The sequence below is a fragment of the Rhopalosiphum maidis genome, chromosome 1, assembly GCF_003676215.2.
Source record: "Rhopalosiphum maidis isolate BTI-1 chromosome 1, ASM367621v3, whole genome shotgun sequence".
Taxonomy (NCBI): Eukaryota; Metazoa; Arthropoda; class Insecta; order Hemiptera; family Aphididae; genus Rhopalosiphum; species Rhopalosiphum maidis.
In genome coordinates, this window is record NC_040877.1 from 60,048,852 (window position 1) to 60,072,649 (window position 23,798).

The 23,798-nt window shown below is 31.5% G+C and overlaps 1 protein-coding gene across 1 annotated transcript; it reads left to right on the plus strand.

The window, feature by feature from the left end:
• The first annotated feature begins 12,413 nt into the window (after positions 1-12,413).
• On the plus strand, positions 12,414-20,869 carry LOC113548805 (RNA-binding protein MEX3B). The gene is made up of 3 exons (XM_026949877.1): positions 12,414-13,359; positions 17,783-18,015; positions 18,091-20,869. Exons 1-3 carry the CDS (start codon positions 13,053-13,055, stop codon positions 18,760-18,762), a joined length of 1,212 nt encoding a protein of 403 aa, XP_026805678.1. The 5' UTR covers positions 12,414-13,052; the 3' UTR covers positions 18,763-20,869.
• Positions 20,870-23,798: the final 2,929 nt, after the last annotated feature.

A 23,798-nucleotide genomic window follows, 5' to 3' on the forward strand; every position in this document is an offset into this window, starting at 1 on the left:
TTTACGGTTGACATGATATGATTCAGCAAATACAAATTTTCATTTTAATTATTAAGTATAACAAAATTGTTGAACTATTAACTTTTATTTTAAAATAAAAATAATTTATATTTTGATATGTTTGTTGTTTCATGTTCGACTACCAAATATAATATATTATTGTTTCTTGTTAATTTTATGTTATTGAGAATTTTAAATATTTCATTCTAAATGATTCTTAGACTTTATAACTTTTAATAAAGTACGTACTATTAAATATACATAAATTATAATATTAAACAAACATAATATACATAACATACTTGTTTAAAACTTTTAATGTAGTAGTAAACTTATAATTTTGATGATTGTATATCAATACTAAAAATATTTAAACTTGTTTTCAAACTATCGACTAATTTATTGTTATATTTAGATATAGATTATAGGTCAATAATATTCTACACTATTTATGAATGGAACAGATTATAATTAATTATTTATTTAAAAAAATATAAAAGCACATTTTTAATGAAGAAATGTAAGAATAATAATTATGTCATCGGTCTTCTTATCAGACTTTCATTATAGCAGTCTTTTTATTTTTAATTCCCTAAAAAATGTCAAATAAACAACTTAAGTGATTTTAATTTTTAAGTACGACTTGCTATATACTATTCTGTACACCTATAGTAAAGTAATTATGAACTGGTAAATTATTATTAAATATATACATAATTAAAATATGTTCTTAACCTATTTTATTTTAATTTTGAATTTTTAAATCAATTTTTGAATCAAATCAAATTAATATGTAAGTAAGATTATTTGTAATATAGTAAAATGTTCAATATCACTTTAAAATTTATCATTTATATATAAATTATAATGGTAAGGGCATAATATTATGGTTACATGACGGTAAATTATTCAAGGGAGGATTATGAATTAGTGAGGGGAGGGGATAAGTAGGCATTATTTAAGAATGTTAAACTTTTAATTGTTTTGTAAAAAAATATAGTTTTAATCGTGGATATAAGTAAGAAAAGAAAAGATTACCTTTTAAGTTTGCTTCGAGTCCCAAATTAAAATTTAATTATAATAATGTTTGCATTTCGAACTTTTTAAAAATATAAAAATATTTATAATTAAAAGTAATCTGAGCAATTTATAAAATTAATTTTAAATTATTCATTAAACCAATAATGGATTACGACTAAAATTAAATATTAACATAGATTGTTTATTGTGTATACTGTATAGGGTAATATATTTTTTTCTGTCCTCTCGTGAGCATAATGTATCGACAACAAACTAATCATTAATGGTGCTAGGCTTAAGCCAAATCCTCGCGTTTATAAAATTAATCTACCAGGTAACTATTTTTTTAAATAAAAAGACATACGGCCTATTAGTGTGAATAATAAAGCTTATACAAGCATAAGGGTCTAAGACTTCGATCACGGATTTATGATTTAAAAAACATGAATTTTTGTTTTTGAATTGTTTTTTAATAATATTTTTGAGGAAACTCGTATTGATTTTTCTAAAATTTAATGGTGTGGAAACACGGTTTTTACATTTTATTTTTACACGTCATTCGAAACAAAAAAAAAAAAAACGCTGTTATATAATTATTTGCTGAAGACTAGTTTACTACTATTAATTATTGTTACTATATACCATTATTACTCCATTACCATTACTACTACTATTTCCATAATATACAAGTTTCAACCACCACCACCGGTATAACTACATCAAACACTTTCAAATTCGCCGTCGACCCTTGGACTCTGTGCATCGGTATAGCTTATAACCTGAGTATATACACAGTTTATGTACCGCACATACACGTATATATTATGCACGTGCGTAAAAAGTGTCCAATAGCCCTGAGGACAGACTTCCGGTGTTCATTCAGTAGATATATAACGATGTAGCCGCCTCGTCGTTCAAGGTGCCGTATAAATTATACTATACGTACACCGGTTCAACTGGATAATTGGACTATATTCATTAAGGGGCGTACTCCCGGCGCTAACCATACACCGCGCACCGCGCTATACGTATACATGTTATGATTTTAACGTAGGCGGCATATCTGTCTATATTTATACACCGCAAGTCGTGACTGTGCGTACATACATATAATAATATATTATAGTGCATCTTTTTAATCAATAGAACACATTTTGGACGAGCTAACTATAGACGCGACTACAGTAAAAAGTGTCCGGTATAACAGGTGGACGTGCCGCGCGGAACAGACCGCGAGCGGGAAAGTGGCCCACAAACCAACACAAATAGATTATAAATACCGTATAATACATAATATAATATTATAGCGGTATCAACCGGTGTAAATATTATGATATCGACGTCGTATTTGTACATTTAATTCGGGACGATTAGTATTTAAATGTCATGTAATAACTATTAAATATAATAAGTTCACTATGAATCTACAAGTCAAAGGTCATTATATTTTTAAACATAAGCGAGTGAAAAAGATTTAGCGCTGCTCGTTGTACGCTCGATCAACGACCAGTATACACAAATATACCACGTATGTCGTATATTTTAATAATAATATATTATTTTTTTAGATTTACAATATCACAGATAAAAATATATTTTTCTAAGGCCTCTTCATTACTAATAATTTTATTTTTGTATGATTCTACGAAAAAGACACAATTGAAATAATTCTAATATTTCCCTTATTTTGTTATAATTCTATGATTCTTTTTACACAAGAATTTACCCATTTTAATTTATAACCTGCCCGCTGCCGTCATATTGGTTAGAAATTTAGAATTGCCCAAATTTCTGCTATAAATTGTTTATACCTAATACTGATAATTTGGTCCATGTAGATATCATTATATTCTAGTGTGGTGTGGTGTGGCAAAGGTGTGCCAAATATGTAAATACTAAATACACATTTATTTTTTACGATGTCGAAACAAATCTTATTACTACATCGATTCCGACTGCGTGACAACGAAAACCACGTGTAATTTTACGGCGCAATGAATGTTAAATAAAAATGCCAAAACATCGTGTATATATGGATTTATTATACGAGATTAACCGTCATATAGACGGTATGCCCATCTATATATTATACAGAGACGACGTTTAAAAAAAACGAGTTTATCATTGTTTTATCGTATTTTTTTTCACATCTCAGAATTACAGAATACATAATATCATAAACATTTTTGTCGGTAAAATTAAAGAGGGGAGCTTATAATAATGCTGTAGATTGTTTATTTGATGATTCCGCCGATCATTACATTACCTATTAGTTAAGAAAGAACCAAAAGGAGGTCGAGTCAAATTCAATGCTATGCAAGTACTCGTCTTTTATTGTTCTCGTCGTATACACATATTATGTAACACTACACAAACTCGTTTCCGCAGATTTATATTACAATCATATGCATTTTAAAGTACCTATTCGTAAATCGATAGTAAAACTATCATTGCGAAAACGAAAAGAAACAACATTGTTTCCAAATAGAATTAAGAAAATTGTAAGTTTTGGAAATTAAACTACGGTGCAGGTTTACAATTTTTGGATAATTTAGAAAGCTGAAGAGAATTGTATGATGAGGAATTCCCGAACAAAATTCTAGTAAAAAACAGTCTAATGGATTTATAATTGTCCACGATTGTCCACCCGCGGGTTCAATTAGGTAATTTTATTAAGTTTAGTAAGTTTTTTTGGGCAAATCTACTTATTTATTTTATTTTTTAAAATACATAATTATAACTGTCTTTAAATAATATAAGACAGTGTTAACTGTGGGGTAGTTACAATAACAAAATTGAGTTTAATGGAAAATCGTATATTTAGGGCTGTAACCGATATTTACTTTATTATAGAGTCATAATTTACAAATTTGTTTATATTTTAAGTTAATTAAAATTTCAAAATAATAAATTATTTGTATACAAATCGAATGGCATTTAAAAATTCTCCCCTTCTCCATTATATTTCTAACCCCATGACTTTTTGAGTTGCAGGACGTTCTCCTAGTTAACATATCTCTTCTCTCTGGAACAAATCTATTATTTTTTTTTTTTTATATATAACTATGTACAATATATTATATTCAATAAGATTACTTTGTATAAAATGTATATATATATATATAGATCTATATATAATATAATGTAAATAAATTGTTCATAGTGAGGCCCATTATCTTTTTGAAGATTAAATAAAAATAATTGTATAAAGATAATCACATAAATTTGTATTATTTTTATAGAGATTTTTATATAATTATATTTTATATTAATATGTAATGTGTATGTATATAAGTATATAAACAAAATAAAATAAAGATAAATGTTAACACGTGCATGATGTTAATTCAATAAATATAAAATAATACTTGCTCAATACGTAATTATAAAAATAAATATTGAATTTTTTACCGGACTTTTAGTTTTAGAATTCAATCCCGTGGGACATTTTTCGTGGGTCTTTTGATTAGAACACTACCAATAGCGTAGTGATGTGCACACCGGACATATCTGCGGAGATTATGCGCTGATTATATGTTATAGATACCATGCTATCCCAAAGGCATTTTAGGTACTTGGATTTTAGAGATCCTATAATAACTAATAATAATAAATAAACATTCTAACTCGATTTTATATATTTTATTATAGATACTGTAGAAGCACTCCTGAGCCTTAAATCACCAATAAAGAAAACATCGAATAAGTCTTCGTGCAGCGCTACCTAAAATTATTCATATCAAATAGAACATTTTATTTTTTATCTTTATTAATTATGTTCAAATCATATAAAAAACACATAATAACTAATCTACACACCATTATCTGTTACCATTTATGTATAATTAAAATTATATACATAATATATAGTATATATATGCGTATTATTGTACCTACATCGTGCAATTTTTGGTACAATCGATACACAAAAACTTGAAAATCAACAATAATTACCGGTCCCAGTAAAAAAAATGAAGTCATCACAATTCAAAATACACCTATATAATCGTTTGACTGCGCTGTAGTCCAACGGAACGATACGAATACCAATTACTAATTAGTAATTAGGCGATGCTAAATTATAATCTCAGGGCTGACTGGGCTTAAAATACATACGACGTTTTGGCCTGGCATTAACCTTAAAAAAAAAATAACTAAATTTGTATGGACGAATTACGTGGAATTATAATAATATATTATAAACTTAGGGTGTCAGTTGTTGAACAAACAGTTTTTTTAACAAAATTCATTGCAGTTAGTATAATGAATATAAAAAGTCTGCTAAGTTATATATACGCATATACGACTATAGCGATGACCGATGACCATTGATTTCAGAATATTAGGCACAATTTGGGTTCCATAGGTGTCAATTTTTTTAAACAATTTAACTTTATGAACTCGAATTGTATTAATTCAAATAAAAATAATGCCTCAAAATTCTTCTTCGATCACTAGAATTTCTTATTTCGCCAATGTGAAAAATAACACAAAATTCCAATTTTATTGAAATTAATCATTTATCGGGTTTTTCGTATATCCATAATAATATGTTGTATGTAACACTATTGGAAATAGACATTATAATGTTATCATTGTTGATTATTGGTTTGCTATCGACTCGTTATCCATTAGCTTTTTTCTGCACTTGATAAAATTGAACGATTTAACACAGGGCTGTGATCAACATCAAAAATAACTAGTTTTTAAAAATATATGTATGAAGTACTCAAAATATGTGGTAAATATGTTCAAAATTGTAATTATTAATTTTTGTATAATACAATTAATATAGTGCCAATACAGTTTTAGAATTAACTTTATTTTTTACTATTCTTAGATAACTTGAATTTTTTTTATGATTACTTCAGTTTCAAGTTTAAAAAGTTTAAAGTTCGAAAGCATTACATAAACCATGATTAATAAAATAATAACCTATGATTATTTATATTTCTATTTAGCGCTCACAAGGTCACCAGGTCAACGTAAAAAGCTAAATTAATTAGCATAGTCCATAATATCGTATCTGAAAATTTAATTCACTAAAAAGCAGGAAATATAACTTTAATGTTTATACACAAAAAATATATTTACAAAAAATAAGCTTTTTATTTTTATTTTCTATAAATTACTTACGACAGTCAAATTTAAATTCTTTAACATTATAATAAACTGTTAGACTCTTCATAGGTAATTAATTTTCATTAAAATAATTTTTATAAAATAAATAAATTAAATTGGAAAAATTGATGACTACATAAAATATGCAAAAATACAAAATTTGAAGATAAAATAATTTTTACCATCGAATTTTTGTTCCGTTTTACACTCGTATTAGAGAATGATCAAAGTATGCGATTTCTGTTTTGCTAACATATAGCTATGGTTCTTACAAAATAAAAATTAAATTTTTTATAACTTGATACATTTCCACTCAGTTTTAACAATTTTAAACTGTTTTAAAATAATGGTAATCTAAAAAATTTAAAAATCTTAATAGCACAACAATTTGTTGTTGAAATTTTTGAATTTTCGAAAAACATGTTTTGTAATCAATCAATTGAAATTTGTTTACTGATTGGTAAAAAAAAAATAACCACATTTAAATATATCAATTTGTCACAGAGATACTAAGAGTGATACGGACTTCCGGGACTACTATTCATAATATTATAATATACACTGTGAGATACTGAGACCGAGTGACCACGACCTAGGTCCTAGGTATCTAGTTTATGGCTAAGTATTTCATATTTTACAAGGGTTTTTTTATGTTGTTATTAGTTTCATTTTATTTTACTAGACTAAAATGTATTGATTTATAAAATCTACCTCTACAGGGAAATCAAACTTTTTCAAATTATTTAATTTATACTTAATAGTTTGGTGTATTTTAAGAACTAAGAATAATAATATGCTTTATAATAATTATATAACTTGTATGGGAATTATATATTTCCAATTCCACGTAGGAAGAGCCGCGAGCCGTGTTGTTACTTGTTGCAGACATTCTATTATCGTTTTAATTTTAAATCGGAAGTTTAAAATTAATAATAAATAATAATATAAATTGATCGTATTATTATTTATTATTATCAGATAGGTTTATTAATTATTTATAAATGGGAACATAATTTGTAATATTTTTATTGGAGAAACATTACCAAATGTGTATTTTAAACACAAATATTTTACATTAGTCAATAAGCAATAATAATCTAATAATAATTAATAACATAATAATAAATTAATCATATAATAAGTATTGAATCACATTTAGCAGTTTCGACGACAAACTGTTTTTTATTTAAATTATAATCTATGCAATTAAATATTGAATTAGTTATTAAAAACGTTAAAATTTATTCTTTTAAGTTTTTCTAAAGTTTTTCTCTGTTGTCGTCTATGGTGGTTAGCAAAAATTGGTAGGTATAGATCAAAATTCACATTTATAATTTTATGCCACATTGATTTAAAGCTTTAAAAGTGCATAAAAAGGGGTCGTCAGAGATTCGTAAAGGCAGTAAAATCGTAACAACTCAAAGACGTCACAAACACGCCCGTTAGTTAATATAGGGGCGTTAGGTCTTAATGTATGTTGTACAAAAGGGCAAGCTTTGTTTTTAAGTCCAATTGGTGAATAAAAACACCACTCATAACTTATGAGTGATAAAAGGAATTTACAGGATGTTTCATCAAACATATTCACTCGCATGTTTTCTTTTAATAATTTATTTATTCACTCTAAATTTTTAAGTGTTCTTAAGGATCAAATTTTAAATTATTTGGTTTTTTTTATATCGTTTAAAGATTATCCATGAGACGATATAAACTTATTTATATCAAATGAGTATCAACGTTATTTACTAAAAAATGAAAATTATTAAAAAAAGATTTTTTGCGTTTTTTTTTATCTCAAATTTTGATAAAATCGTAAAATTTGCAAATTATTTTATGAACATAGAAACTGATGACGGCGCCATCACTCAGAATCATTTTACATCTATATAATGATTTAACATTTAATTAAAATTTCCATTGCAGTGACCTGTTAAACGTTGAGGTTCACTGGAAACCTATTCTACCTACCTATAGTAGAACGACTTCCACGAATTTGTTGTTGTTTAATGATAAACATAATAATATGTAGGTATCGTTATATACGAGTATAGAACGCAGACAAGACACAATTATAGTTCTATTTTAAATTTTAATAACGCACAAATATTAAAATATGATTGTTATAAATAGTAATTTTCATTTTCTCTTTATTTTAGTAAAATACATTTAGAACTTCAAAAGCGAGTATGTATATTTAAAATGTATATACTTTATAAAAAGTGATTATTTTAAATTTTAACAGTAAACACTCATTATCTCGAACATTATTAATATTTTTGAAAATAAAATTTTTATGCGATTTGAATTTGTTATACAAAACACGGTGTTTTGACATAAAATATATGTTTCTTACTATTTCGTTATAATTTTAAGGATTTTTCTTTTATAAATGACAATATACATATATTATATATAAGTTTTATATTCCAAAAAAGTAATAAGCTAATAATTTTATTGTAAAAAATTTAAACTTAGAATGATTAGTAAACTAGTCATATAACAACATTTTGCCGAGTATTTTCTCTATACCGTTCAACTCCGCAACTTTAAATTTTATATAAAACAAGTAAAATACTTCGTGGGAAAAATGTTTTTTTTGTAAGCCCAGTCACGAAAAAAACTATATAAAAGCAGAAAGAATAACAACTGTGGTGTCTAGTATAGATATAACCCATATAGGTCCATATATTGTAAATGCTCATGTGAATGAAATGCTATTGCAGAATTGTATATTATATTGTTATATTTTTGGGCGGTTTTCGCTGAAAAAAATGTATCGCACATTATATTGTGTGCTTTCAATTTTGAAAAGAAGGCGGATTGTACATGTATAAAAATATAATGCTATTACAAGGTTGATATCACAAGTAAAAAAAAACCATCGCGAAATGTGCGTCAGGTGCATGCATATAAGGTTTAGGTGGTATATTTTTATTTTGTGAAAATTCGATTCTCATATATTGTGGGAACATTTTTTTACTATCGTTTTCTGAATGGACGGTAAAAAGGTAGGTATAAATACATATTTTTAATACTTACTTAAAATTTTTTTTTATTTTTGAAATGTAATTGAACTACACCAATCAACACAATGATTATAGTGAATACCGAATCTGGAAAATATTCGTTACTAAAAATGTTTTCTCTATGTTTAATAAGAAAACATTTATATTATACTTATTATAATAAATGTTTGCTTGGAAAAAAATGATTAATTATAAGTTATAAATATTTTATATTTTATTTTTAATTATATATATATGTAAATTAGTTCGTACTTAATAATATTTATATATCTATTTACCACTACCATAAAAGTTTAACGACATTTGCATAGTTGCATTAAATGTATAGACATATTTTTAAAGAGAAATATTTCAATATTTTGTTTCACTTCGTTATTCAAAATATAAATACAATTTATTGTAAGATATGTTTTAGTAATCAGTACATAGATATATAGAATACAGTTGTTTTCCTTTTTCTTATAAATTTATGAAATGTTATGTTTGAAGATAAATCTATTATTCATTGGTCAATTATAATAGTCTTTTTAAATTCATAAATTATGTTTTTGATTCCTAAATGAAATTTTTACTGTTTTTCTGCAAATGAAAATACTTATGATTTCGATTATAATATGTAACTTGAAATTGAGTCAAATAAGTATATAACCGATATTGTTAGAATTCAATCTATTATTTTAATTTTTCACAAAACAATTGGACGCAGACGTCAAATATTTTATTTACGACTTCTTTCCTCGACCAACTAGATGTTGTTTTTCATCAGAACATTCTCGAATACAAAACTATTGATCTTAAAGAATTTCAGATGAATATTTTATTTTGTTCTTATTGAAATATTGTCATTGTAGATGCAAAAAAATATATTAACGCCAGTGAACACGGGAATTATTCGAGAATATCTGATCAGAAATGTAATATGATTCTTTAACGAATTTTCTACCACTTTGTTTAAATCTCACCTGACTAATATTGAAGAGTTACGGGTAATTATAATTTTTATTTGAAACTAGACTCTACGTTTTTAATTAAAGTTAATTTCCTTTTACCCTCTTCAGTCTTCTTAGGTACCAATAGTGAAGCCAAACAGTCAATAGTCGAGAAAGGTTACTGCCGACGTGTTTGAAATACCAAAGAAAATTTATTTATTATTGACAACCCAAAGTTAGTATGTTTTTTTAAAATTCTTCAACGTGTAAGTATTATTGAAAATTACGTTTAAGTGTACATTTGAAAATAATTAATAACCTAATAGTATATATACTGTTCTACTGTTTATATATTTGAATAGGTAGTATTATTATGACTACATGAAACTATTACTTATTAGTTGTTAATTGATTACACTTTAGCTACTATATAGGGATATTTTATAAAAATAATTCAACAAGATTTGGGAAATATTGCATTGCTCCTTTTAAATGTATAAAATATTCGAATATTTGTTTTCAAGTAAACGAATTTAATAGTTTCAGAATGCTCAACAATATAGGATTTAGCCACCTGAAATTATTTATATAATCTAATAATTTATAATAATATTGAATTTTATTTATATAAAATGTAATCAATGTCAACAACATATTATTATTATAACATGTAAATACAAATTAATAAATAAGGATAATATTTAATACTCGTATTGTGTTTTAGTAAATTAGACCATTAATGCAAGCTATTTATGTATGGTTTACACAGTGTTGTTAATATTATTTTAAAAGCTAATGTTACGTAGCTTATTTAATTTAAACGCGAGTATATGAATTTAAAATTAACCGAATCGAGTATTATAAATTGACAAATGTATAATATACCGGTTGTTCATTTTAGCAGGAAGAAATATTTTTATGAATTTTTAATATTTTATAAAATTAAAATATTATAAATATTACGTTATACATATCATAATATGTATAACTAGTAGTAATATTCCGCGTATATATAATGATGTCCGGAAATATTCTACTAGTGGAGTTGAATGTGACAAAAAATATCATAGTGATTTTTAAATTTAAACAGGTGTGATATTATCACGCTGAAAATTACCAAAAGTTTAAGCGTGTACACGATTAATAATAATAATAATAATGATAGGTCGCGTACAATCCGGAATACGATGACGACGATCACATGTGACCATGGACGGTCCGATAAGTCGTTATTTTTAAAAATCGAATACACCTATACCCAATAACGTTTCGTCGGCATTGACAATAATAATAATAATATAATACAAAACGGTCACGGAGTCGAGGCTCGCAACGGTTTTTCACTTTCGAATCCAACGTGCGTGTGTTATAGTAATATTATAATAATATTAATTCGATGGCTGCTGCAGTACGTTTTTATAGGTATGTGTAGCCGTCGACGTGTGACGGAAAAGGCACGTGGTGAATAATATCGTTAACGAAATAATAATAAATAATAATGATGATATTATTATTATTATAATATATTGCGATGTTACCATTATTAAAATTACATATTGGTCATTAATGTGTTATTTAAATCCGTGTGCAAATATCGTATACCTGCGGTGATAGGAAGAAGGGGTGGCGAGAAAAAGGGCGATAAGAAGAACACAACACACGGCGGTATTGATTTTTGTTCTTTTCGTGAACGATTTCGTCGTAGGCCTCCGCGGAAACCGATGATTACTACGGTTGGCCGTCGGAAATCGCGTTTTCGTAATCGGAATATTCATCGTAACACACAATAATGACGATAATCATTACGACAGTGTTCGCGGTACGCGTACAATAACACGACGCGTTATTTGACGTACGGCGGTTGTTCGCGTACAATTTAATGTTCCGATTTATTTTCTTCTTTTCGAGGGGGAAAAAAAAAAAAAAATCACGTGGTCGACCGGCCGGTCTTTCGGCGACGACGGCGGCGGCTGTACCGGTGCGCGTGAGAAAGACGGGTGTCGAAGAGGGTCCCTCCTCTCGCCGTTCGCGTACGCCGCGTCGATGACGGTGTGCGCGGAGCAGGGGGGAGGCGTTCGAACGCGGCGTGTGTTTGTGACGAGCCGGGCGGTTCGCGGTCGGGTTGCTGGTGGGGCTGGCTCGAGGAGAGCAAAGACGCCGGCCGGCCGCCGCATGACATCCCTACCCCGCGGCCGACGGACCCGTAGCCACCCCACCACGCGCGCGCGCGCGCACACCGCACCACGGGAAAAAAAAAGCGGCCGGCGGCGCGCGCGAACCCGGCAAGCAAACGCGCACAGCTACCCCGTCTCGTACCGGCAGTCGTTAGAAAATCGTTCGTACAGTCAGTCCATCGAGTTCACACGCACGCTAACCACGCGCACTCGTCGTCGTCGCCGCCGTCGTCGTCGTACAACACTCACCGTGCACACACAAACACGCGCGCCGAAAATCACTACTACTATTTAACGATATTATTATTATTTAAAATATATAAATAAATATTTTTTACACGTACCGTAAAAATATCGCGTCGTTGTCTCGTCGACTCCATACAAACACACTCTCAAATACGGACCACAAACCGACAAGCGGTACTACACTCGGCTGCCACTGCCGCCCGACTTTAATAAAAATTCGAACGTAAATTCCTTTTTTTATTTGTATAATCATATTATTATTATAATATATACGAGCGAACGTTTGTTTTTGAAAAATTATCTTTTCTGCCTAAACGACGCGCTACATGTAATTTGCGCGGGTCGCGCCAAGAGTATACGAATTTAACGTTAATTACATAATATTATTATAATAATATATACCTAACCGATTTTCGCCGACCGGATTATCAAAGGAAAAAAAAACGCTTTTATCAAGTTAACGTAGAAATTTATTTTTCTAAAAACCACTTTTTTTTCTCAAAACCGTCGTTTCGTCGAAAACCGTCGCTTTAAAGATGCCAGCCACGTTATTTTCGGAACTGGAATTCTCGACCAACCAACACAACAACAAGGTCATCGAAGACACTCGCGCCCTGCAAGTGGCCCTGGAACTCAGCATGCTGTACATGAACGGCGAACAGCGACAACAGAAGGCGGACAACAATCTGTCCAGTGGCCAAAACATGGACCAATCTTCGATGGCGCCCAACTACATTCCCCACGGATTCCCGGAAGAACCTAGGAACAAGAAGAGCCAAAACATGACCGAATGCGTACCGGTACCCAGTTCAGAACACGTGGCCGAGATCGTTGGCAGACAAGGTAATATAACATGTTATTACTATTATTATTGTACATATTGATTATTTATATATAACCCTCATCGTATACATTTTAATATTTTATAATATCGTTTTGGAACGTCGTTTTTGTGTTGTACACTCGTATGTACGCGTATGATATAATATTATAATTATTTGTTTTTAATATATTTTTCAATAATCCGCATACACACACACACGTGGGTTTATTTTTGGAACCGGTGGGGATTCCGGCGATCGGGTCTTATCGTACGCATTCGTATATAGCATACCGGTCACGGGTATTTCAGTTTCATTTTTAGCCCGACTACCTGTTGGTTCGCCAACCTAACTCGGGACGCTTATAATATTGACAATAATAATACCTATAATATGCATCGGCGGTTATTGAGATTCCCGATAACGGCGCGCGCGAGATTGCCGACGACAAAATAATGTCGCGATAGTTCTAGTCGGCGGTTATCGTCCGAATAATAATTATTTATTATAGTATTATACCTACACAATCCGATCGGGTCTGATGGGATTTTGTATTGTTTTATTTTATGATATATATATATATATATATGTGTGTGTGTATGTGTGTATATAGTAATAATTATTGTCATCGTGTACGCGCGGGTTGATCTCACGTTTCCGTCGTCGTCGATTTGCGCGCGTAAATCCGTACGGGCTAGCAATCCGATCCGCCGGTGGCTGCCCCTATGGTCTATGCAAACACACACACACATATACACCGCAGCCGCGCGGTAGTATACCACCACGCACGTAATAACAACAATAATGTCGACAACGACTACGACGACGACGAGTTGAAACCGGTCGTCAAGTTTCATTAAACAAAAGCGTCTGGCAGCACCTCTCGTCGGTTGTGTGTGTGTGTGTGTGTTCGCGTTCCACACGGCGAGACAGCTGGCAGGAAACGGTCGGGGCGCCTCCTGTTCTGCTGCCGGGTAAAGACCTCGTGGTCTACACACACACGCACACGGACTCGCGAGCGCACTATATATTACGACACACAAACAATATCGAATCGGTTGCGCCGGGTTCGCTTGTTTGCGTGTGTGTGTGTGTCAGATGGCGTTCGAGTTTTTTTCATTTCGTTTATAACCTCGGACGACGACGGTTAGACTTCTCTCCTCGCACAACCTTGAAACCACCGGAGAGAAACATCGAGAAAGAAAGAAAGAAGTAGAAAAAAAAACCGTCTCATTTTAACGTGATAATAAAAACCATTTTTCGTGATTTATCGTCTTCCGCCGCCCATGCCCCGTCGTCGTTACGATTTTTCAACCCCTACCCATTACTCCGCCTCGTACGCGCGTATCAATCCGTCGACGATGACGACGACGCCGACGCTAAACACTAATTAGGGGGCCCCCTCAGGACCATTGACCCAATGCGCCGGTGGTTACCAAGGCCACGGTCTTCGGCCAAAACATTTGCCTTGTACAACACTGTGTGTGTGTTAGCGCGTGCGTGTGTGAAAAAACAACAGTCTAATAAAACACGGACAAAGTGTTCCCGCCAAACGGACAACAATAATATAACATCGGTTGTTAAAATATTATAAGACAACCTTGGAATATTTTATGTGCATCGGTCGTCGTCGTCGTCGACGCAGTGTGTAAACCACGTGGTCGTCGTGTCTCTCGCCTGAGCGGCAATTTATTTTATATACATATATATGTATAATATCAAGCGTGTGTGTGTGTAGGTTATGCCCGAGAAGTAGGTAGGAAAGAACTGGTGGTGGTGGTGATGATGTTGGTGTGTTTTCTCCAAACGACGATGACAATAAATCGATTTTTATAATATTTTCCCGTGTCGGGCAATGTCGGTGGCGTCGTCGCCTTTATTCTTCAGAGTCAGGTGGTCGTGAAACGAGATGAAAAAAAAATTAGACCGTTTCCCCGACGGGTATAGAGAATGCCAGCTGCCCACCGTGGGGTTGGATGGTGGACCACATTCGCTCGGGATCACAATGCTTTTTGTGTGTGTGTTATGTTTGTACCTGTTCCTCCTTCTCTTCTCTACCTGTTTAAACCGTGCGACCCGATCTGTGTATATGTTTGAACTGCGAACCTCTACGTATAATATATTATAACCTTCGTCGTACCGCCGATGAGAGAGAAGACCCGTATTTTCTACCCGAATATTGTATACCGTGTATACCTCTATAACAATACGTTTTTTCCCATTTAAAGGAATTCCATATTAATAATAATAATAAAAGAAACACAATCCGACGAATCTTTATTTTTCGTCAGAATGCCAGATACTGGTTTTTTTTTTCTCAAAAATGTATAAAAAGTGGGTGGGAACCGCCGATTATATGGAAGGAAAAGCGTCTTTCGCGTTCAGCGGTATATATTATAATAATAATGCTGTAATAATAAACGCAGTAATTGTGTCGATTTCGACAAGTCATGCGAAAATTTTCAGCACCTCGGTGAAAATTATTTTATTTCTCCATGTTTTGGGTTTGTTGGAAAAAACGGCACGTGTATAATGTGGTATTAAGGGGTCGTGCACCCCACCACTAGCAGCGGTCCGTGTTCGCCGCCGCGTGTGCACAAGACGAAATCGATATTGCAGTCTGGGCCGACCGTGCCACCTCCCATCACCCCTCGCACAAGTCCGCGCGTATCTACCCCGTAAATATTATGCTGCTAGGGTGTGTCAACCCTTTGCGGCGAGGGTAAAACAAAACCCGCGGATAGAAACAACACTGATAGAAATACATACACCTGTGTCCATATGTGTGTTCGTGTTGTTGACCTTAGAAAATTAAATAAAATCGTTCAAATGTCGAATGAATAGGAAAAACCAGCGGAATTGTATCGACGATTTCAACCGGATTTGCGACCTCGTGGTTCCGTCAATACCTCTGTCGTTGGAACGCCGTAACGTGTCTCGGGGACTACGAGCGGGGGATGATATATTTTTTTTCGGTTATTGTACCTACGTAATTTTATATTCATAAAAAAGTCGTCGCGTTTGGCTTTTACTCCACTGTCTTATAGTCTCGTATATAATCCCTTTAAACACCATTTTCCGTACTTCTCCGCTACGTATAAGAAGACGGACGGGCGAGCGAGTAGAAGATTACTTCTCTGGAAACTCCGTAGCCGCTTCCCCTCTTTGCACAACGCACACACACTTCCCCATGACAACGGATGTTGTTGCCTTGGATACTGCCGCCGCCGTCGCGCCCCTCGTCATTGGCGGCGGCGGTCGTTCGCCGGCGAAATCGAAGCTCACGTGTGTGCGTGCGTTTCGCGCGGCGGCGACGCGCAGGGATCCGGACGCCGCCTTCCCTCCGCCGTTGCTTCACCCCCGCACCGTCGGCGAATTGATTTGTGTAGGCCGTTCAACCCGACGCGCAGACACCTACCCTCCGCTTTCTCAACACCACCGCTTTTACCACTCGAATGTTATGTGTGCGGCCGGCCTACCCTCATCCTCTCTGTATAATATAATTTCATATACCCTCCATTGAAAATCGGCGAGAGAGCAAACTTTTCGGTACCCGAAAAAATGAATTTCTTTTCCGCCCCATCGCTTTGCAGCGAGTCCTTTTTTTTCACAGCCGACGTCGATTTCGTCGTCGTGTCTATATTTTTCTTCCGATAATCCACCTTAAAAATAAACACACGATTTTTTGTTTGATACCTGTAAATCGTTTCCGGTGAACGAATAATAAAATGTTCAATAATTATGCACAATGTCGGATCCCGCCTGCACTGCAGTACCGTCATAATATAATGAACGCCTCGGTGAATGTCGGTTAAGTCCCGACAGAATATTATATTACACTTTTTTATTTTATATCTTACACATAATATTATACAATACAACAAATCGGGTTCTTTTCTCGAATTTCATATCCAATATAATAAAGTGATCGGTGGGTGGGTGGAGGAGGTGGTGTTGGTTGTTAGAAGTATTAGTTGGGTAACACATACACACACATGTGCGACGATATGGTGTCGGCGGCAATGGTTCAAATAATTATATATTATTAAGTTTTTTTATTATTATTATTAAATAATGCGTTCACCAGCCGTCGTTTGGCGAGGTTGGAGACAAAGCACCGCGCCGGTTGAACTGCCTCTATCAAGGTGAGCGGCGTCTGCTTACCACGGGTTCCCGATAGACTGTTAAACCGCGCTCCTCCCTCGCCCCGTCATCCGTCTCGGACACGATCACACACACGCGCGCCGTCCGTCGTAATAATGCACCTCATTAATTTATTTTATAACTACGAGGATGAGTAGAGTGTATGAAATCGATATGATGTGACATTCTTGTTGATGAGTAATGGGGGGAGGGTTGGGAATAAATTGAAGTACACTGTGATGTAACGCTTTCGATGCAGTAAAAGGGATGATTTTTAATCAAATTTTTCCCTTTTTGTCCAGGTTGCAAAATTAAGGCTCTGCGCGCCAAGACTAACACATACATTAAGACTCCAGTGCGTGGTGAAGAACCCGTATTTGTAGTGACAGGACGTAAAGAAGACGTGACCAAGGCAAAGAAAGAGATACTGTCGGCGGCCGAACATTTTTCACAGATCAGAGCTTCTCGCAAGAACATGGCTGGTACTCTGTCGCCGCCAGGACCTCCTAGTGTTCCCGGACACGTCACAATCCAGGTATGTCAATGATTTGCAAGTAATCTGTGTTTAAGAGTGAAAGAGAGTGGGCACTAATGATTATTGTTTGTACAGGTTAGAGTACCATACAGGGTTGTCGGTCTTGTCGTTGGTCCTAAAGGTGCAACTATTAAACGCATTCAACATCAAACTGGCACATACATTGTAACTCCTTCGCGTGATAAGGAACCCGTATTCGATGTTACCGGCCTGCCAGACAGCGTGGAAACTGCCAAACGTGAAATTGAAGCACATATAGCTCTGCGCACTGGTAATGGCATGACTGATGAAGAAAATGGTGTTGCCCTAGCTGCCCTCTGCAAAGCCAACCCTTTGGCCGGTCTTTTTGATTTAACAGACTCCATGGGCCCAGCCATATTGTCCGGCAGTTCAGGATGCAGCTCTGGTTCAGTAAGCTCATGTGGTTCTGGTGTATCGGCACTTGGCGACTTGGGAAACATATGGTCAGATGAAGGAATTGGCGGAGAATCACCATCGTTCGAGAATGTTGGCCTCTGGGGTTTCATGGGATCGTCCAGACCATCTCCCGCAAGTTCAACATCTCCACCGCCAGCTAAAAAGACTTGTTTAGTGTGTCACATGAGAGATATTGATGCCGCTCTTATTCCATGTGGTCACAACTTATTCTGCTTGGATTGCGCATCAAGCGCTTGCGATTCAAATGGACTATCTCACTGTCCGGTTTGTAAGATACCTGCGCGTCAAGCTATTCGCATCATCTCTTAAGCTAAGGACAAACATAGAAAGTACCATAATGATCCCTTATTTAGTACCTAAATGATTCCTAAAAACAGATCCAAAACATTTAGTATTATTAAACTTAGATTATAGTAAACACAACATTTATATCGCTCTATTTAGTGGAACGAAAAAAGGGATTCAATCGAAGGCTGATTGATTTAATTGACGAACATTACAAAACGAGTCATTTTTTTTATTTAATTATTATTATTAAATTATTATTCTTTTTAAAGAATTTTTATTATTATCCATTTGGTTATTGTGTATTTTGTTGATAAAATATGTTATTTGTTTAGTTTTTTTTTTCTCAAAAATTGACCGACGATCTCTATGAGAAGTCGTAACTAGAATGTTCTCGCCAGAAAACATGACATTTAATATAGATGATATTGCCAGTGTTAGTGATTAATAATTTATTATCAACAAATTTTTCTCTTTGAGTTTTTTTTTTTTTTTTTTGTAGGTGTTAGATTTTAAACGCAATTACTGTGAACAAATGTTAAAAATTTGTTTCGGTTTTTCTCACGACTGTGTAAGATTTTAATAATGTATACTGACATATCCCTTGTTAAGTTTTTTTACAAAAACCATTTAAAGAAAATAAACAGCACCTACCTCCAACAATCTTGGACCTTGGTGCTAAATATAATAATTTTTTTCTTCACAGTTTACACAAAGTTTTTACAAATATATGTAACATAAATTTTATTATTATATATAAAAGGTATATAATATATATTATTCAAAGCTTAATTTACATCCATATAAGCCATGGTCATTTTTAATATTATTTTCATTCATTTTCTTTTTTTTTTTTTTACACAATTAAATAATTGAAAGATTTCTATATAATATATAAATATATATTTTATAAATTATTTAAAAAAATTGTTCCATTTCGAAGCGGCACATTTTAATAGTATAGGTGTGGTGATCGGGCTGTGATTTAAACTGCCAATTATCCCTTATACCTCGACACCCCACCATCTCAAAACACCTTAATTGAATTTAGACATTTTTTACTAGCTAATTTAAGCTCAATTTAACTAAAATACAATCATATGGTAGAGTAGAATAAAATTAATGAAATAGGTTATATGTTAGCGCCTACACTGCTCGCCCGACAAAGACTGGATGAAAACTAGGAAAATAAAAATGACTCATTTAATATAATAATTAATATAAAAGCTTACGTGAGTGTGTGCATGGTGCGTCAAAGGCATTGCAAATATATAGACCTAAATTTTATATCTACTTATGTAATATAATTTATAATTTTTATATATTAAACTAAAATGACAAATATTTTATTATTGTAAGTCCTAATATTGCCAAATTTAAGAACCTTGAACATTAAAATGTGCCATTTCGTGTTAAAATAATAAAAATAAGAAGAAAAAAAATCATATTTTTTCCAATAAAATTGTTTACATTTTGATATGTAGCATCATAAAAATAATATTAAATATATTTATATATAAATATAATTAAATGAATCTTAATTTAATGTCTAAATACTTATTCTTATATATATTATATATTAAAATAATGTTGTGTAGTAATTTTGGTTTTTAGAGTGAATGAGGAAATGTTATATCGTAACTATTTACATACTCTTAAGAAAAAATTTATTTAAGAAAAAAAACAAAAAAAAGTTTTCGTTTTCTAGAGATATTATACTTAAACAAATTGTATATTTTTGTTATTTATTAAATTTCCCCGCCCATAACCCCCCGTAATCATTATTGCCCTATCCCATCTCCACTGCATTGTTAAGTATGTAGTTAGGCTACTTAGTTAACTTTTTCTTTTTATTATTTTTATACTTTTTTATTTCATATATTTATCTGAAAAATACTAATAGTTATTTACATTTTAATTATTACATATTTTTATTATTTAGTTGTGATGTTTTATTTTTTAATAGTATTTGATGTTAATACTGATACTTAAAAAAATATACCGAACTAGTATTATTTATTAGGATCTTTTGTTTACTTTTTGATATAAACATTGTTCTGGTTTATTTCTTAGTGCACATTTTTTTATTCATACTTTTTTATTTATATAAAATAAAAAACCTTATTGCTTTTATATTTTGTGTTCTGTTTTTTTTTCCATTTTTTGGTTGTATATAATAATAATTATGTATTGTGTTTAATAATCTAGTTACTGTGTTAGGCCCAAAGAATATTTTTCTGCATTTTCGAAACAACAAAAAAAAAACATGGCTTGAGTCTTCATAAATTGCATTTAATACTTTTATTTCTAAAAAAAATTTAAAAAAATTAATTAAAAAAAAAAATTAAGAATTATTTATTTAAAAATAATTTTATACGTTTGAGAACTGTTTATAAATTTTAAAAAAACAGACCAGATTGATAATCATAAACATAATTCAATTTATATAAGCATATATACAAATTTAAATAATTATATATATAATAAATTTTATACATATATTTATACTCGGCTTTAATTGTTTTTTAAACTTTTTTTTTGTGAGAATTTCATAAATTTCTTGTTATTAGCAAAATTTAGCATAAATATATTATAACTAATAATATAGACATATTATATTATAAATTAAAATACAGTAATAGAGCACAATCAAAGTGTGATTGTTGCCCATTACTGTTTAAGGTAATTTCTACTAAAAAGTTGCGTTAAGAATTAATATTTTAGACTAATCGAAATATATGGTTGTCAAGCTTATATCATATTAGAGACGGGATTGATGAGGAATTGTTTTTTTTTTTTTTTTTGAGTGTTAAGATGCAGTTTTCATTATTTTATTTCGGCCTAAATCCAAATCAGTATTATAAATTGGTGTCTTAATTGTACACATGACTTGTTTTTTTTTAATTTAACAGTAAAATATGTATCTTGTAATAATTATATTGTCTGAAGAATAACTAGATAGTTAATTATAATGTAACAAATTTATATTATATCCCCTGTTTTTTTTTTCGATCTCAATATTTTTACTTTGCATTATTATACTTGCAAACAACAAGGACTGATTATAAAGCAATAATGAAAGTATAATAATATAAATAAAGTAAATATTTATTTTTATTTTTATTATTATAATTAAAATGATACGAAGTAATTAAACAATAATAATAATCAAACATCCAAAGTATATTATTACGATCCCCGTATTGTTCGAAGTGTAATTTATGTATTGAAAACTGCTCATCATCCTTATAATTAAATGAAAGTAAGTTGTATTTAGCGTTTAAAAATTATATAATTATGTTTTTGTGTTTCTATTTATAATATTATATTATATTATAAAAAAAAGTAACGAAGATGATTTGTAACTTGTATTATTATAAAAATCCTAAATAATTGTTTTTCAGTATAAAAAAATATATTATAATATATATATAAAAAATGTCTATTTTTTTTTTTTAGTTATTTAATAATCCATTTCCTTTCACTATCATATTAATGCAAAAGTCGATTTGACTGGATCCAGTACCTACTTGAAATCTGGCTATTTATGATATCGAGTGAAAATTATACACTGCAACATGTTACTGGTCTTAAAATTATAAATATATTGGTTTATCAAAAGTATTTAGAAGTATAATAAAATACTTAAATACCTAATGTAATGATTATGAATTTATGATCAATAACCCATGCAGTGAGTACGGGTTTTCATAATTGTCGTATTTGAGGAAAATATTTTTCCACCACATTTTTTTATAAATGGTTAGGATGGTTGGATACTTAAATATCGATAATCGTATGTACGTACAATTGATACGTACTTATTCGAACGTCAACAAATCTACAAGTTGATCGTTAAAACTCGTGTATTTTTTATTTTAATGTAAACTTCTATACAATTCTAATAAGTAATAAATATATAATTCACTAATACTACAACGGTGTTATCAGCATAAAATATAAATTATATGAACAAAAAAGTGTAATATTATTACGGTTTTGACATTTTTGCACCCAAAATAGGATTTGTTTTCTTTTTTTTTTTTGTCACCACTGAGTAACTGGAAACAACACCAGAAATTGTCTCTAAAGTGATCGTCAGTTGTAACTTATATTAAATAAACACCAGCTGGTGTCATTTAATGTCATGTGCGTCGTTTGTATAACAAAGGCTGCATCTCTTGTTCCTGGATCGATGGCAGTTCAATATTGAAACTACCTGCTTTCTCTTTAGGGACACTGTATACCGCTAAGTCTGGTAGAAGAATAGTAATTTCGACAAAAAACTTCCGGTCCAGATTTTTTTTTCTAGTTTGGTACCCACGTTCAGTTTTATATTTTATATATATATGTATGTATACCTGTTTTACTTTCGTAACAAAACTACCCTTAAGGGACGTTGTGTGGTTTTTTTCTTCACATTTGGACAAGTTTCAGTGAAAAATGAATGTATTTTTTTTTTTAAACGTACTTTACTTTCCCTACTCGTACAAATAAAATGTGTACATAATAGGTGTATCACGCTATTCACGGTCGTAAATTATAAAAAACAGTCTACGCACAGCCGCGTAGGTATATACTATATGATTACACTATGCACTATCTATAGTGCAGTAGTAATGGTAGTATTGCCGAGTAACGATTACGGCTTTAGGTATCTACGCAGTGTTTACTGTTTGATCTAAACGTAATATAAAACGCGTTATAATAATATTATTAACTCTTCACATTTTCAACCACGCAATTAACTAATGCGTTTCGATCCTCCCGTAAATGCCTAGGTCGTATAAAGAGTGCCATGACACGGAATACATTTAACAACGTTATTGGTGTTTATTATATTCTATCGGTTTATTTATTAGAGAGCAAAACGTAAATTATTTTTAATTTTTTTTCTCGAAATTCCCGTTTGGATGTGCTTATTACCTATGCAGCCACTGGTTATTTACGTTTATATAAAATAACATTAAAACATTTATTTTAATATTTTTGAAATATCCACGTTCCAGTCTTGTATTCGATGCGTGATGTGCGATGACATCGATACGGAGATACAGTAT

Excerpts from the sequence above, each read along its gene's own strand:
- LOC113548805 (XM_026949877.1), top strand. The coding sequence starts at position 13,053 with ATGCCAGCCACGTTATTTTCGGAACTGGAATTCTCGACCAACCAACAC. Across the intron at positions 13,360-17,782 it reads CGAGATCGTTGGCAGACAAG|GTTGCAAAATTAAGGCTCTG; the intron begins GTAATATAACAT and ends CTTTTTGTCCAG. Across the intron at positions 18,016-18,090 it reads CCGGACACGTCACAATCCAG|GTTAGAGTACCATACAGGGT; the intron begins GTATGTCAATGA and ends TTGTTTGTACAG.